Source organism: Quercus lobata, chromosome 2 (assembly GCF_001633185.2).
Source record: "Quercus lobata isolate SW786 chromosome 2, ValleyOak3.0 Primary Assembly, whole genome shotgun sequence".
NCBI lineage: Eukaryota > Viridiplantae > Streptophyta > Magnoliopsida > Fagales > Fagaceae > Quercus > Quercus lobata.
Window position 1 is genome coordinate 77,252,105 of NC_044905.1, and position 18,601 is coordinate 77,270,705.

An 18,601-nucleotide genomic window follows, 5' to 3' on the forward strand; every position below is an offset into this window, starting at 1 on the left:
GATTCAACATTATTAGCAGGTAAAACAAAAATAGTAGTACTAGTAGAAGCAATATTAGGAGAAGAGAAATCATACCTTAAATCGGTTTGATCAGAAGCAGATTTCTGGAAGTTAAGCATCTTGTCGAGCTTTACATTTGAAGTCCTTTCCAACTGAGCTCTGACTTGGAATAGCTTTGCCTTAAGCTTCTTGGTCTTCTTAGCCAAGATATTGTTTTCAAATCGTAGTGCTCCAATAGTCTGATTAGTTTCATTAAACTTTGTGGAGATTTCTTCTCGTTCAAGCTCCACATCACTGAGCTTCTTGGTGGCCAACCTATACAATTTATCATGCTTTTCCGAGACCTTATACAATTTTGCATAGGTTGTGTGGATGTCATCCTGTTCATCCATTTTCTCAAACTTAGACTCCCTCAAGTCCTCTTCTTCATCCACTTCTTTATCAATCCCATCAGTAGGATTCATAGTGGTAGTGAAGGCATTTAGGATTCCATCATCCTTATTATTCAAATCATCCTCAGGCTCATTGTCACTCAAGGTAGCAGTAAAGGCCTTACTTTTCCCGATGGTCTTGAGATACGTTGGGTACTCTTGTTTCATGTGTCTAAAACCTTGACATCCGAAACACTTAGGTCCAAAGGGAACAATGTACTGACCGCCTTCCTTAGCATCCTTCTTTCCTCAGTCTTGGTTCTTGAACTGGACTACTTGCGGTCATTATCAAATCCTCTTGTATTGGCATTCTTTATGAATTGCCTTGTGATATAGGATTTCATCTTAAAATCTTCATCATCAGAAGACTCATCAGTATCACTACTTTTGGCCTTCAGTGCCATGCTCTTGCTTGATTTCCCGATCCTTGTCAAACCCAACTCATAGGTCTGCAGATTGCCAACTAGCTCTGTCAAAAGAATTTTGTCAATATTCTTTAATTCCTCAATTGCGGTGATCTAGGCATAAAATCTTTTAGGTAGAGATCTAAGCACCTTTCTAACAATCTTGGGTTCTAAAATGGTTTCTCCAAGATTAAAGGCTGAATTCACTATGTCCTTGAGCTTGGCATAGAACTCATCGAATGACTCATCCTCCTCCATCTTGATATTTTTAAAGCTTGTAGTAAGCCTTTGAAATTTTGAATCCTTGACAGCCTTAGTTCCTTTATAGATTGTCTGGAAGATGGTCTATGCTTCCTTTGCAATTTCAATGAAAGATATCTTCTTGAACTCCTCATTCGTGACTGCACTGAATAAGGTATTCAATACCCTGCTGTTGAAGTTAGTCGCTTTGATCTTTGCATCATCACAATTAGCCGGCGCTTCCTTAGGCTTGGTCCAGCCTATCTCTACAGCTTGCCACACTTTTTCATCTAATGATTGTAAGAAAGCTCTCATGCGTACTTTCCAGTATGCATAGTTAGTGCCATCAAATAAAGGAAGTATAATCAATGATTGTCCTCTATCCATAACAACAGGGGTCAATAGATCACATAACAATGATTAACCATAATCAGAGTGTGCCTACTTTGATACCACTTGATAGGCCAAGAATGTATTGACCCCTTGTGATGAATTAACCAATTAATTAGTTAAGTGAATTAATTAAGTCAATTAACATGCAATACGTGTGGTAGCACAAATAAATCACTAAATAACTAAATGCAACAGAAAATAAATTTGACATAGGTGATTTGTTTACGAATGGGGAAAACTATTGAGGCAAAACCCCACCTGTTGAATTTAAGGTCACTACTCCTGATAATCCACTATTATCAAAACAAGCGATTACAAGTAAAAAGAATCCCAGAATTAATACCAACCTACAGTCGAACCCTTATCCCAATACCTAATTGGACTTGTTCTGTAGTGACAATCTCTCCTTTCAATGCACGACTCCTAGTATATAACTAACTAATTGATGCACAGATTCAAGTACGTGACCAACCACCAACTTGAGAAGGATGTTGACTGCAAAGTTCTTCAGTTTATCAACACAATGAAGATCACGAACCTCCTTAGTTACAAAACCCCATGGCGTACAAACGTAGCAACTTCTTGAAGAGAAAGATGAATTAAGGCATATGTCTTCGATCATAATATGCTTGTGAAAAATTTTTGCATTCAGTTTCATCAGCTATGACGGCCCTTAAGATAATCCTTATAAATGTTTAGGGTTGTAAGAAAAAAAAAAAACATAAACATGTATACACGGATTTGTGTGAAATCAGATCTGAAAAACTGATTTTTGTAAATCTTGATAGATAGCTAATCTATCGAGCAGCTGTTAAGCATCGAGCTTACACAGCCTTTTAAATCTCGATAGATTTTATTTGTCGAGGTTTAAAATCAAGCATTTTTTCACTTGATTCTTGGACAAATTTGCATGGTTTTAACACTTGGACTTAAAACCTTATTCCTTAAAGTATTAAACACATCCTAAATCTACTCATTTACAAGTAAAATACGTTTTGTTAAAAGATCAGCTAATTCTATATTGACATATATTCCTAATATGATTCACATATATTCTAACATTATTGATCGTCAATATTAGGCTTGCCCTTATACCCCAAAAGGACCAATCAAGTTGCTATTGGAATCTTTATAATAATTTATAAACTCAAGATCCACCCGATAAACAACAGTGTGGGATACGAATTATACTTAGCAAAACCCATATTCATAGAATTCAGTGTTATTAAATACACCAAATTTTAGGTATCATTACTCAAGTCCACCAACCAATCAATCATACCCTCCACCAATAGAAAACAAAAACTAATAACGTCAGCATATAACTATTCATTGAAAGCAAAACCAATAATTTGCACGAGGAGAATGACATCATAAAATAACCACTGAGGGATGCAAAGTTATTACGATAGAAATCATTAGGCTGAGAGAGGGAGAGAGAAATGGCATGGAGAAATTGTTACAAGGGTGCTCTTCCATTTACAGCCATGGTTGCAACAGAGTGCATAAACGTTGGCTTAAACATCTTATACAAAGCGTCCACTTTGAAAGGACTGAGCTTCTATGTCTTTATTCTCTACTCCTCTGCCATTTCTACCCTTGTTCTCCTCCCTTTGGCCTTCATCTTTCGTGGGTATGTCTCTTGATTTCCATTTCTATATATTAGTGAAACAATACTCGATAAATTATATTTTCAAACTTATTTCAATCTTAAACTTTCAAAATATTTTATGTAAACCTCAAAGTTTTTTTTTTTTTTTTTTTTTTTTTTTTTTTTTTTTTCCAAAAAAAAAAAAATTCATTTAAAATTATATGACTGAATTATTTCATTTAAACCTCAAAGTTTGGAAAGAATCATTTTCCAGATTTTGACAATGTATTTAGTTATAGAATATTTGATGGAATATTAACAAAAATGCTACTTCATACATGTAGAAGTAGAACAGCCGGGCTTCCTACAATCAAGTGGCCTCTCATCAATAGAATTTTACTACTTGTACTGATTGGGTAAGAATGTATTACACAGAAAAGCTTTGGCAATTTGATTTTAGATTTGATAGATACGATAGAATTTCAATCTATGTAATCTGCTCTATGATGATTAATCTTTATCATTATGCTAAAATACTAATTGGTTCATGGTGTAGAAAAGGTTCGAACCCTAAATCTTTTGTTCAATGAAGATTTTATGAGTTGAGCTAACTGAAATCCACTTATTTTTTTGAGTGCATTTGGTTCCCTTGATGTAACCAAATCATACTAGCTTCCAACTTCCAAGAAATGTGGGATATGTTGGCTGTTCATAATTTACGGGAATGTTAGATTATTACAGTGTAAAGATAATGTGATTACCCATCAAATGGTTGCAATGACTAAATTGCCACCCATGGAAATATGAGATTTTATTTTAAATGACTCAATTGCCCAAATAGTAGTAACACATGCATAACTCCAAAATATGTGTCTGAAATGTGTATTTTGGTCTTATGCTTATATTTTTTATGTTTGCGAGGATATACAGGTTTTTAGCTCAGTTGTGTGGCTATAAAGGAATAGAATACAGTTCACCGACTCTTGCTTCAGCCATCAGCAATCTCTCACCGGCTTTTACCTACATACTTGCTGTTATTTTCAGGTCTTTCTTCTTCATTCTGATCAGCAACTTCACTCAAGTTATTTTTGTACCTAATTTTTTTTATTTATAATTCAATAGTTAAGGAGGAGGGATTTGAACCATGAACGTTTCCATTAGAAATCTAAGGAATTGCTAATTGAGTTACAAGGCTTTTAAGTTTTGATGGTCCCTAAAACATGTTGCAATTGTGACCCTAAATTAAAAAAAAATTAAATAATATATTTTTGCAAAGTATTGTGTACTACCACTAATAGTTTGTTTCTTTTAAAGTGGTTGAATTCCTTGATAAATATAGAGTCGTTTACACACTTATAATCTACCATTCATCCTCCCTACCTACTAAAATGCACTCATTAATTTAGGAACAACAAAGAAAAAAAAAGGAAAAAAATTTGTTAAATCATTATTTTAATGATGATCTTAATTAATATAGCTTGCTTGCCCGAAAGCGATTAGGAGTGATGATATTTGCCCCTAAATTTAAAAAAAATTAAATAACATATTTTTGCAAAGTATTGTGTACTACCACTAATAGTTTGCTTCTTTTCAAGTGGTTGAAGTCCTCGATACATATAGAGTCGTTTACACACTTATAATCTACCAGTCATCTCTACCTACTAAAATGCACTCATTAATTTAGGAACAACAAAGAAAAAAAAAAAGGAAAAAAAATTGTTAAATCATTATTTTAATGATGATCTTAATTAATATAGTCTGCTTGCCCGAAAGCGATTAGGAGTGATACTATTTGCCCCTTTTTTTATGCATTTGTTTATTCTTTTTGTGAAGTGACTTTTGTTGTGAGGAACTCAATTAGTTCATAAAATAATGATCACAGCAATATCGTGGTTTTTGTTTATTACATAAGATAATAAACTAGTCTATTACATAAATAAACAAAACAAAACAAAAGAAAACCCAAACATAGAACAGGTTGCCAAAATATACAAAGCATCTCAGGCCCTTAGGCAGAAGCCCCTGAGATGAGATATTCAAGAAAGTTGCAGTTGCTTCTCGAGCATAAAATCTTTCCTCACCAAGAATTTTGCAATGTAAGTTGATGACAGAAACTCTAGATTTAACGCCTTTGAACATGCGAATTTTTAATTTTTTAAACGAGAGGTAGAGTGATTGATTACATATCAGATATGGTACAAAGAATTACAAAGTGGAGAAGGTCTAATATATAAAGAGAGAGAAAGAGGTCATGCGCTCATTGCCTTACCTGATGTATTATTGAGCCTTTATTTATACATTTCTGCTTTGTGATAAAATTTAAACTTCTTAAACCCACCTCTTCCTTATAGATAGATACAAGCATGTATAACCGTAGTACAATGATTACGCATATTGCTTTAATCAGTGAGTGTCATGAACGCATTTATTGTTGATTACTATCACTAATTTTCTTCCTTTCCTCTATTTTTATTGGTTCTTCAAAAGAATGGAAAATCTAGCCTTGAGAAGCTCAATCACTCAGGCTAAAATCATTGGCACATTAGTATCAATATCAGGAGCATTCGTAGTGCTTTTCTACAAGGGCCCTACAATCATATCTCCATCTCAATCACTATCTCTTTCACTTCATTCTCCGCGAGGCACATCAGAAACAAAATGGGTGATAGGTGGCCTTTTACTTGCTGTTGAGTACCTTCTGTTTTCAGGCTGGAGCATTGTTCAGGTACTTTTATGTGATAGGTGATACTTCAAAGTATGAATTTGATTAAATTGGATTGGATTGTATGACTGTGTTATGTGCAGGCATGTACCAAGTCCCACATTGGGTGTTTATTGGGTAGGTCTTGGCTTGGCTTATATAAATGATTATGAGTAGCCCTGATTGTAACTTGATTAGTCCTTTCGATATATAGCATGAATGTGAGTAATACTTTTCTTGTCTCATGATGTTATGAGACAGACTTTAGAGAAGCTAAAATTGAATTCTCTGCATTTTTTATAGACCCAAGTAATGAAAATATATCCAGCAGAGATAGTTGTGGTCTTCTTATATGCCCTGTGTGGAACAATTATATCTGCACCAGTATGTTTAATGGCAGAAGGAAACTTACGTGCTTGGACGCTAAGGCCTGATGTAGCATTGGTCACCATTATATACTCGGTAAGAACCAAGAAACGTGGACAATACCAAATGATAGAACAAGTTATTGATAATATCTAACTTTCATTCTCCCCAATCAGGGTTTCTTTGGTTCATCCATCAGTGTTGTTCTCGCATGGGCCTTGCACTTGAAGGGGCCTGTGTATGTTTCAATCTTTAAGCCATTGTCAATAGTCATTGCAGCTGCTATGGGTGTCATATTCCTTGGTGATGCTCTCTATCTTGGGAGGTATATAAATCTCTCTTTCTCATCAAAATGCACATTTACGCATGTATATAGAAACACAAATTACCTTCTCCTCTAGACTAAAATGCCAATTAGAGTACTCTATCAAAAAGAAAGGATCAGCTAATTTTCACAGTTCATTGGAATTTTTTCTTTTCTTCCTAATGTTGCAGCCTCATTGGATCAATAATATTATCAATTGGATTTTATGCTGTCATATGGGCAAAAGCTAAAGAGGAATTGAGCTTGGGATCTTCGACTGATGATAAGACCCCTTTGTTGAATAGCTAGAAATTTGAAGGTACGTAGAATAGATATTTGCAGATGAATACCAGCTGATTAAAGATTGAATAGCACTGAGCTGCTTGCAATCCAATACCTCAATGGTATTTTCGCTTTTACAGTAAAAGTGCAGCTTGGAAGGGCTAAAGATGTGGGTTGATATCTGACTACCTACAATCAGCAATTAATCATTTGTTTTGTTTTGTTTTTGAAATGAGCTTCTTAGGTTGCTGATGAAGAAATGAGTGTGTAGTGTTTGGGGAGCAAGGTTATTGAAGAACAGGGGAGAGTGATTGACTGGTTCGAAGTTGTCACCATCCAAGAAGTAGAGAGAATAGAAGAAGAGAATTGAGAATGGGAAAGGAATCTGAATTACATTTCATGTATGTCAATGGGTCAATTACAAGTATTTACAGGTCATTCTGACAATGGCATTAGCCAATGAGAACCAATACAACTTAACCACAACTCAACTACGGGTATAACTAGCTCAAGTGACTAAAAAGTAACAACTAACTAATTAACTGTCACACCGTATCACTAACATCTTTATCACTTGACAGCTTATCACAGCATCATTACTGATCATTCCATCCGATAAATGCTGTCACTCAACAGTCAATATAACAAAGAAGGAGAATGATAAAGGAATTTGCATTGCATTTCAGATATGTCAGTCAATGTATCAATTACAAGTATTGATAGGAAATTCTTGCAATGACATTAGCCAATGAGAACCAATACAACTCAACCACGACTCAACTACTAGTATAACTAACTCAACAGACTGACAACTAACCGTCACACTCTATCTCTAGCATCTTATCACTTTACAGCTCACCCGCAACTCTTTCAGCATTTCTAGCTAGCTACATGACATAACCCTCCCCTTAAGAGAAACTTCGCCCACAAGTTGAGGGTAATGCTCTTGAAGAGCATGCAAGATCTCCCAAGTGGCATCTTCTACAGGGGTACCTTGCCAATGAACCATGACTTAAGAGATGACTTTGTTATGAATTTTCTTCATCCTCCTCAGCTTTAGGCTCAGAAAAAAATGACACCTTCTGTATCAACATGAGGCAGGGAAGATAAAGGAATCACATGAGTTCCCAATTTCGGCTTCAAGCAGGACATATAAAAAAACTGGATGAAGCTCAGAATGAGATGGTAAGTCCAACTTATAAGCCACTTAGCCTACTCTTTGAAGCACCTGGAATGGCCCATAGTACTCCTATATAATCACATTGAGCCAATATTTCAGATTATAGTTAGTGGCCAACTAGAACACACAAAAGATCTTCTAAAAAAAAAAAAAAAAAAAAAAAAACACACACACACACACACACACACAAAAGATAGCACTAAACAGAGCAAAGTTGCCTTGGTTCCTTTGTCAGCATCATTGGCAAATCATTGGTTGAACCGTTGAACTTGATATATGTTCTTGCTGCTGGTGGTTGTAACTCCCCCTGAATGATTTCCAGATTTGTTTGCAGATAAGTCATGCTTAGTAAAGAAACCAAAATTGCATTTGTCCGATTTACATGAGAGCATAAGTGGTTATTTACCATCACTTCCCTGCTTGTGGGCAAGAATAGAGAGAAAAGGAGAGACAGAGGACATGCTTTTTATATCCAAGATGAAACTTCTTACAGTCATCATTCATCATTGAAGCTCTCCAACATGCAGCTAGGGTCTTCCAATTCTTGACAAGTTAAACGTTCAAACTTCAAACCAGTAACCTACAGAAACATATATGCGTGTCTGTGTGAAATAGGGTGAGAGAGAATTCAGCAAGTGTCAAAGATTGAATGCCAGTCTTGCCTGAAATTTGTTTCACGAATCTAAAAAATATAATGTCGGAAGCCGTTAAAAAAGAAGGAAAACTAATGGTCATGTCACACATTTGGCGTTGATAAAGTTCAAGCCACTTATTATAGAGAAGGACTCTTGGTAAAACATAGTATTATTTTGCTAATGTCATTGGGGAAAATAAAATTTAAAATGGAATCCACATCTCTAATGGTTTAGATTAAGGATATGGATACTTTAGAAAATAACAGTAAAATGAGGAACACATTAACTGTTAAAAACAAACAAAGAAAAGGTTGTGCTATTTCAAGTGATTCCAGATCCTCTCTGCTGAACACTAAGTGACAGCACATTAGACAATTCTTCCTCACAGACTATGTCCTCATAAACAATACTAATGGAACCATTGAGCACCTGTTCCATATTTACTAAAGGAAACTATATAAGTCCTCATAAACAATACTAATGGAACCATTGAGCACCTGTTCCATATTTACTAAAGGAAACTATATAACGAATATCATAAAGAATCCCTCTTTTGCAAAGCAATTCCCATAAAGAAGAATAGAGAACCACTAAGAGATAAAGCATGAAGTACAATCAGTTGCCAAGGTTACGTCTGAACTCTGAAGCAGCATAAAAGGAAGAAAATCCAAAAACAGTGGCGAAGCAGAGAAATTTTTCCGGGGGGGCCAAGTTTTTTTTTTTTTTTTTTGAGAATCCAGACCCAAGGGTCACAACTTTATTAATAAAGAGAAAGGACTACAGAGAGTCACGGTACACAAGAGGAGCTATGTCATCAGGTGTGGACTCAATCCACACCTGCAGCTCATTACCAGATTTGGCTTTTCTGGCAAGGTAGTGGGCAACAGAGTTGCCTAATCTTTTTACATGAGAGAAAACACAAAAACTAAGGTCATTAGCTAATACAAGGGAATCCTGGATGATATGGCCAAACTCGGAGTTGCTGGTCATTCCATCCTTAAGGGCCATGATAACAATCTCAGCATCCCCTTCAACAGAGGCTGCAAAAATGGACATCTCCTTTGCGAATAAGATTGCTCTTCTACACGCTAAGGCTTCCACCGTGGCAACTGAACAAGACAGAGGAATTCTTTCAGCCAAGGCACCGATGACCGAACCTGCAGAATCATGGATAACCATGCCCAATCCAGCAGCACCCATTTCCTTAAAAATCGCCCCATCAAAATTCACCTTATACGTCGAAGGATTAGGAGGAATCCACCTACTACTGCTGCCAGAGACCGAGCGCTGAACCTGACGAGGAAACTGAGCTGAAGAGAAATCATGGAGAAAGGTTGAAGCCTTAGCACGTATTGTATGAAGGTCGGTAGAGCAGCCCCGGGGGGGCCAAGTTAGTTGTGCTTACTTGAACTCAAAATGCATTAAATCTTATGAACTGAAATTTCTAATAATCTATTTTTCTATGGACACAGTTAAACAATTTGTAATCCAGTATCACGTTATAAGGAACCAATTTTTATTTACTTAGTTTTATATCTTTGAGCTCTTTTAAGGGGTTAAACATCTAGAGTTTCCATCACTTGGGTTAAAGAATTGATTAGTAGCTTCCCAATTTTGAATATTTGTTCTTTTAAACTATACGTTAGTAATGAATATTTGTTCTCTTAGATTATAAATTACTCACATTTTAAAATTCAAATTAAATAACCAAATTTTAAAAAAAGTGTTAGATTCTAAAGACTTAGGTATTTATATATTTAGAACTCTAATGTGTAATGTTGGCAAACCATGATCAAAACAATGTGTTTAGAAGTGTTTTAGTCTTGCTCAAAGTTGTGCATTTATGTAAAGTTGGAATCGAGCTAATGCAGAAAAGATTTATGCATTTCGGCCAGGCTCGATCGATCGAAGCTTAGGCTCGATCGATTGAAACTCAGACATAATGTTTTTTTCTGCAGATTTCCAACTCAACCCTAGTTGTTTTAAAACGTTTTAGGGTTTTCTAATTTGTTCTAAGTATAAAAGGCAAACCCTAACCACATTTTAGTGTTGCTCATATTGCAGTTTGTGTAAATCTCTTGTGAGATTTAGAGGAGTTTTCCTTTACACAAACTTAGGGTTTTCAAGGAGAAGATTTATCTACACCTTGATAATCAACTCGGTTGCTGCCATTGAAGTTTAAAGAAAACACAAGTGGGTGTGCTTGTATCTGGTGGTGAATCCAAGAAAGAAGGAGTCCGTGGATTCGGAACTTGCATGCAGTCGTTTTAGTAAGTTCTACTGGTTGGTAGTAATAAGAAGTCGAGCGTGGGGGCTTGTAAGTCTTATTGTATGAACTTCGATTCTTTCAAGATAGTGGATTCAAGTTTACCTTGAGGATAGATAGGTCAAATCCTCCCCAGGTTTTTACCGATTTGGTTTCCTGGGTGATCATATCTTGTGTTATTTATCTTTCCACTGCTTTGCATGATATGATCTTTGTGATTGTGATAACCTAGATTTGTTAAATTGGACTAAGTAACAACTTGGCTAATTACCTAGGTTAAATCAATTGAGTTTTAAAGGGGTCTAAAAACCATAAAAAAGAAATAGAAAAAAGAGTGAACAACGAAGTGTTAATGTTAAAAAAAAAACCACCGTACACCCTTGGTGCGATAGTCACTCCATAAGTATAAGTGCTTGTAGAGTGTAGCGAGCAAGAGACGAGGTTCAAGTCTCTAGGAGGGAGTTTCACACATATATACACTTAGATTAGGTTAGAGTAAAAATCTATCTTGTATAAAAAAAAAATGTTAAAAAAAAAAGTAACCTAATATAAACTGTAGGGTTAAGGGCCCAAATCATATATTGGGCCTTGGGCCTAAGCCGAGAGTATGAGCAGCCCGAGGAGGAACAAATGGTAATGAATGATTCAGGTTCAGGATTTAGTGAGCAAGATATGAATGGGAAGTTAGTCCGAGGCGCAGAATAACTCCTCGGATACGAAAAGTACAATTTAAATATGTATTCCAACAATTAGGGTGACCTTCCAAGAAGCTCCATTAATAGGGACATGCATCATGAGCATACGAAAAGGAGAGGAATCCAAAAATATCTAAGGGAAAGCTGTTACCACCGTATTGAATGTACTGCAGCTACTTTTCTAGCCGCATTTATGTGGAAAAGACCATTGAACAGTGCTGCTTTGGATTTGAAGGGAACTATATAATGTAAGGGACCTTCCATGAGGAAGGGATGGGAAAAATAGAGAAAGAATATTGTAGCAATCAAAGTTATACTTGTACCCAACTGTTATTAATTTGTATGAAAAAAAAAAATACCTCCTTGGACAGTGAATTCATTCAGTTTTATTTTCTTTGCTCTTATTTGATCATCTTTTAAATTCATACTAACCGTTGTTAAATTCATTAGAGCCTAGTTCTTCGACCAATTTTCTACAAATTTATTGTACTTGGCTCATTGGGCCAAGATTCCATACACCTTGGGCTTAGGTTGCAAAACGTGTCCTTATATAAACAATTATATAATATATTGTTATTAAATAACATAAAATCAACAAAACAAATATCTATTATTAAATATCTTTTATCAACTAATAAAGTCTCTTATGGTTAAATAAAAGTTTGGGGTTCAATTCCCGGCTACTTACATAAAAAACCGATTGGTATCTTAGTTTGATAATAAAGATATATCATTAGAAATTGACACCATAAGTTGAATCTCTCTCTCTGATAAAAAGATATTATTAGGAGCAGACACCATGATCATAGGTTTAAACTCTCTCTTAAAAAAAAAAATAAAATAAAATAAATAAATAAATCTATATGGGAAATGTGTTGTACAGCTATACAACACTTCATTCCTAGGGTAAAATACTATTTGGTCCCTAAACTTTATAAAAAGTTTGCTTTTGGTCCCTAAACTTTAAAAAGGTTTTTTTTTTTTTTTTCCTAAACTTTATAAAGAGTTTTTTCAATAGTTTAGAAACAAAAATAGAAATGAAAAAAGAACTTTTTTAATAGTTTAGGGATGAAAAACAAACTTTTGGTAAAGTTTAAGAACATAAATAAAACATTTTCAATAATTTAATGATGAAAGATGAACTTCTTAAAATTTAAAGATGAAAACTGAATTTTTAATAAAGTTTGGAGATTAAAATAATATTTTATCCAAGATTCTATCTTAGATATTCAATAGTCTATTCGGCCAAGAGTTTCCATAGTAGTTTAAAGGATGAAGACACAGAGTAAGAGAGGGGGAGATGATATCAGTTGTGCAGGCGAGGAATGGTTTCACGGACTCCTAGCAAGGTGACCGTCGGTGCGGTAAATTGACACATAGCAAGGCGACGTGATGGGGAAAATTTCATGATGCCTATAATTTTTTTTTTTTTTTTTTAATGGATAAGTTCAAAAATTCTGTGGAGTCTATTCTAAATTTTGAGAGAGCAAACCCTCCAGGGGGGCTGATGAATACGTTTCGCCATTGTCCACAAAGATAATGACATGAGTACACGGAACTCGTTACTCATACTTGTTGGAAAGTAGGTAGGATATGACCTTAGCATGGCCAAAGAAAGCTTTAACAACAATTTTGGTGACAGTCAATATTAGGCTTGCTCTTGTAACATTTGTAATACCCCTAAGAAGCACTAGTCACATTTACTTTTATACACCAAAAGGACTAATCAAATTGCAATCAGAATCCCAAATTCTTGTAATCATTTATAAACTTAAAATTCACCTAATAAACACCCACATGAGATTTGAATTATACTTACGCAACTCATATTCAGTGGTGAAGCTAGAAATATTTTTTAAGGGGACTGAGCTAAGCTGTATAAAGTTCTTAAGTATTCAAGTTTCATGATTAAAAAATTACTTTATTACACAAATTATTTTCAACTCAGCAAAGTTTTGTCATCACATTAAAATCATTTACAATTGATTATGAACTAAATTTTTATTTAAAAATATTTGTAAGGCCTCAAATGTTTAAATTTCCTAATTAAATTAATTATAATAAACAACTCTATAATAATGGCTTAAGTTAAGTGGTCAAACACTACTATTAACTATTAACTATTAACTATTAATTAAACAAAAAATAATAAAAATTACTATTATCGAATTTAAGGCAAGAAATAAAATAATAAGTCTAAAGTACTAGCACTACAACTTTAATAAAATAATACAATTTAGGGTAAATTTCACTAACCACCCCTGAGGTTTGGGGTAATGCCAAACAGATCCACAACTTCTCAAAACTAACCAATTTGGTCCAAGTATGACTTAATCTCTAAACACACTTAACAGATGTTAGTTTTTAACTCTATTCTCTCTCTTCTCCCCTTTGACCCAAACTTCTCTTCTCTTCTCACTCTATCTTAGGCGTTTCTTCTCTCTTCTCCTCTCTGACTCAAAGCTCTCTTCTCGCTCAAATCACCACTATAACCACTGAGACATAATCGGCGACCTATAGCAGAAGGCAGTGGAATGGGCTTTTTCTTCTTGATTTTTTTCCCGGTATGCCACTTCGTGAGCAAGGAGAGCCACGCATGAGCTACCTCTGACTCGCCGATCCAGTCGGTGATGTCACTTTTTGCCAGGGATGTGGGCACAGGTAGGTGATCAAACTTTCTTTAGCAGCTTCAACGGAGTTCAAATCTCGGCGGTGAATCTTGGTTCGAATCTCGGCGGTGATCAGACTTTTTGATTTGGTATTTTCTGGTGTGTTGGTTTTTTTTTTTTTTTTTTTTTTTTTTTGAATTGGTGGCGATGGTTTTTTGTTTGTGGGTCTCATTGATTATGGGTTGGGTTTGACAAGAGGTGGGTTTTGTTGAATTTTCTGGTGTTTCTGGGGTGGGGTTTGTGAACCTTGAGTTTGGGTTTGTGGGTATTTTCTGTGTATATGAACCGGGGTGCGTGGGTTTAGTGGTTTGGGCGGCTGAAATTGGTTTGGTTTGGCCGTGGGTTTTTTAATTGGTTTGATTTGGGTGACTGACTGTAAATCTGTGGTGGTTGGGCTCCTATTTATGGTTTTGGTTTGTGGTGGTGGGCTTTGAGACGATGGTGGTGAGGTGGTGGTTTTCTTGTCTCAACGGGTAGATTTGTGGGTTGTGGTGGTTTCTTTTTTTCTTTCGGGAGCGATTTAAGTTCGGACTTGTCATGAATCGGCGGCGTATGTGGGTTGTGGACCTATGGTGTTGTGGTTTGGTGGTGGTCACACGGTAGTGGTCTGAGATAGAGTGAGAAGAGAGAAGAGAAGTTTGGGTCAGAGAGGAGAAGAGAGAGAAGGGAGAGTTAAGAAATAACGTCTGTTAAGTCTGGTTAGAGATTAAGTTGTACTTATGACTAAATTGGTTAGTTTTGAGAAGTTGTGGACCTAGTCGGTATTACCCCAAACCTCAGGGGTAGTTAGTGAAATTTACCCTACAATTTAACAATAAGTTAATAAAATAAGCATAAAAATGAACTACTTCACTCCATCCAAGATTCAAAACGTGTAAGAGCATTCACTGGCCACTGCATAATAGAAAAAGTTCTAAATTTTACACAATTTGGCCTAAAACAATCACGAAACAGGCTTTGATTATCTACAAACTCCATCCAAGATTCAAGTGTGTATATTTACAACCTGCTATAGTGATTGTATATTTACTGTAACTATGTATTTAATATTTTATTGTTTTTTCTCTCATCTGCTCATTATAGCTTCTCTCATTCTCTCTCTTCCCCAAACTCTCTTCTTTCCTCCTTCTCCATCTTCATCTTCATCTCCATCTCCCTCACTCACTCTCTTTTCCTCTAAATTCCTCTAAACACAAAGTCGGTCAACTAGCCACCACCGTCTAGCCACCAAACCTAAGCCAAAAATTCTAACAAAATCACCAAGTTCCCAAACCCAAGAGAGAAACCAAAGTTAAGAGATTTTGGTGGTAGCTTGTGGTGGTTGATTGGCTGAACCCATGGTGTTCGGCCATGGTGGTTGATAAGTATAATTCCTAAAACCTAAGTGATAACTGACTACCCTGTAATAGCTGATGACCCTAAAGTAGTTGACGACTTTGCTCATATTCTCTTGACTGACCCCAAAAGGTTGACGATCCATATTGGGGATGATGGGAGCAACTGAAGGTTATCAATGCATGGATTAGAGACGACCAAAATGATGTTTCATGGAAGGATAAGTTGATTGGATGAAGTTAACGGGTCCAACATGTCTCATGCATGGTTCACACGCATAGGTATATAAGGAAATATCTTGCACTCCACACTTAACCCTAATCAAGAAGACTTCTACAAGGAAAGGATTTCACAAGATACGCGAAATAAAGAGTTTTTCTCCTACAGGGAAACATCTTCTTAAACAAGGCACTGATGTCAGCCAAGGGAGTCAATATCGTACCGGAGGCTGTACCGATTTGGCCAGCGGTACGATATATTTCGGATACCAGCATACCGTTTTGGGTTTACCGCTATTTTTTATATTTAAAAAAAAATATATATATATATATATACACGTATGTATGTATGTGTGTGTGTGTGTATATTATAATAAATATAAAAGTTTACCATAAAACATTTCCTCAATTCAAAACTAATTATTCATGGTTTTAGACTTAGTATCAAAAAAAAAAAAAAAAAAAAAACACAATATAAAAAATAGAAAACTTAAAAGTTATCATTACATACTAAGAAAACAAATAATATTAATAAGTTAATGAAAATAAGTTACCATTCTGCCCTAACAAAAATTCAAAAATTACAAAACTTAAAAAAAAAAAAAAAAAAACTTTTTTGTATAAGCCGGTACGCCCGGTATCGACTAGTATTGCCCAAAATTGGCCGGTACACCCAGTACATGGCCAGTACACCCAGTATTTAAACTGGTACGAAACGTTGATGTTTCGATACTGGTATACATACCGGTACGGTACATACCGATCGGTACAGTATTGACTACCTTGATGTCAGCTCTACACTACTATAAAAGCTTCAAGACCCTTACAAGTCAAGGTACGCATAATTTCCCTCAGCTTTGACATTCTAGAGTTGTGAAAAGTTCTAACTTAACCTTCGGAAGATATTTGGCTGGCACCACACCGGTGTTCTCTGTTAGGCCTTCTCTTTTTGTTGTGCAGGTATTGTTTCGAGTGTGCAAAAGCTGTGCGGCTCACTGGTAATTTTTCGGCATCATCAATGGTTTAGGCTAGGTGGAGTTCGGGTTTAGAGAGCTTGAGAGAGAAAAGGTTTAATTTATTTAGGTTTTGGCCGTTGTGGTGGTTAGGTGAACTTCAACCATGGACATACAGGTTTGGCTTTGTGATAGTGAAGAGAGAAGAGAGCTGAGAGATGAGAGAGATCATTTTATTTTTTGAGGAAAAAATGAGAGAGAACTTGAAAAGAGAAGAGAAATAGTTATAAAAATACTAGTCTCATCACACGAGCCTTGTTCGTGCAATTAGGCTGCTTTTTTTTTTTTTGGTCTAGTGTATGTGAGATTAGGAATTAAAGAAAAAGAAAATTCAAAAAAAAAAAAAAAAAAAAAATTAAATAAAAGAAACTAGTGAGTCTTGATAAAGTAAAAATAAAATAAAAGGTTGAACGTGGTCTTGAGGGAAATATCAAAGCGGACTGAGATGGTTTTTTTTTTTTTTTTAATATATTTTAATTTTTGGATAAGTTTGTTTTGAAGACATGGATTAATAGAGAGTGTTATATTTTGTAGGCATTTTATGTGGAGTTGAAAATATATCTTTACCAAGTTATTCTCAAGTTTTGTTCCTAGTAAACGTAAGGTTTAAGGGTTTTTCTGAATCACATAAAAGTTCAATTTAAAGAGAAAACTCTTTTTATAGATACTATAGATGAAGAAAAAAAAAATAAAATAATAAAAAATAATTTCTTAAATAAAATAAAGTATATAATAGATAATTTAACGTAAGTATTTTATAAAAATATTTGTGTTAAATAGGAAAAGTAAGTCATTTCGCTAAAATAGACAAAAATAAATAAATAAACAAATTGATATGATCAATGCTCTAAGTGTCAAACATCAAATTGTCAAACTAAAGTACCAGTACTATACTCTTTCCGAATAAAAAGGCAGAACTCTTTTTTGTTTTGTTTTTTTTTTTTTTTTTTTTTTTTTTTTTTTTTTTTTGCAACAATACTTTTATTCATAAATTGAAAAAGCAGAACTCTTAACTCTTAAGATTCAACCTGAAGAAACAGAGAGACTGAGAGAGATACCTCTGTGAAGATAGATTGGCAAGTCAATTCTTCAACAGCGTGAACTGGATTACTAGTTAGAGTTGTACTTGCAAGTTTGGTGGCGTAAGGGCAATTTTTTTTTTAATTATTTTTTTTAATATCAACTTTTACTTTTACATTTTGGGAGAAAACGGCTGTGAAATTTAGAGTTTTTTTATATATTAACTATGCAAATTTTTTGGAGTTTATTTTTTATTTTTAATTAGGAGCCTTGGTTTAGAAAATATCTGGGTTTTATTTATTGCGATATTCATATTTGTTAAAATTATTATTTTTGGGGTGCTTCGGGGGCTGAAGAAATGGGCCAAATTCTTTTTTTTTTTTTTTTTTCCTGAACAAACTTAAGATTTGGGGACTGATACATGCTTATATATTTTGCCAAAATCTTAGCAGCCAATAAGTAAGTTTTTTTTTTTTTTTTTTGAACAAACTTAAGATTTGAGGGCTGATACATGCCTATATTTTTTGCCAAAATCTTAGGAGTCAATAAGTAAGTTGTTCTTAACCTTTATGGTTTTTAAGGGACGCCACCCTAGCTCCGCATATGATAGTCATATTCATACAATTCAATCTTATCAAATCCACCCAAAATCAGGTATCATACCTAAAGTCCACCAACCAATCAATTATGCCTTCAACCAATAGAAAAAAAAAATTAAAAAAAAAAAAAATTAGGAGGAGAGAGAGAGTACGAAGATTATAATATAATTTGCACATGGAGAATGACATTATTATAAAATAACCACTGAGAGATGCCTTTTTACTCTGTTCATTAATAAGAAGCAAACAAAGGGTGTTG

At 34.8% G+C, this 18,601-nt stretch overlaps 2 protein-coding genes across 3 annotated transcripts; one reads left to right on the plus strand and one right to left on the minus strand.

Annotated features, from left to right (window-relative positions):
* Window positions 1-2,841: 2,841 nt before the first annotated feature.
* LOC115976701 (WAT1-related protein At5g40230-like) lies at window positions 2,842-7,215 on the plus strand. Of its 2 annotated transcripts, none has more exons than XM_031098156.1 (8): window positions 2,842-3,101; window positions 3,407-3,475; window positions 3,990-4,103; window positions 5,547-5,784; window positions 6,064-6,222; window positions 6,303-6,451; window positions 6,622-6,749; window positions 6,957-7,215. In XM_031098156.1, exons 1-7 carry the CDS (start codon window positions 2,911-2,913, stop codon window positions 6,737-6,739), a joined length of 1,038 nt encoding a protein of 345 aa, XP_030954016.1. In that variant the 5' UTR covers window positions 2,842-2,910; the 3' UTR covers window positions 6,740-6,749; window positions 6,957-7,215. The 2 variants fall into 2 exon arrangements, with proteins under 2 accessions (XP_030954016.1, XP_030954015.1); XM_031098155.1 differs by having other exon boundaries at window positions 2,843-3,101; window positions 3,404-3,475.
* A 2,089-nt stretch (window positions 7,216-9,304) lies between these two features.
* On the minus strand, window positions 9,305-9,727 carry LOC115971267. Its single transcript, XM_031091079.1, has one exon. It carries the CDS (start codon window positions 9,725-9,727, stop codon window positions 9,305-9,307), a length of 423 nt encoding a protein of 140 aa, XP_030946939.1.
* Window positions 9,728-18,601: the final 8,874 nt, after the last annotated feature.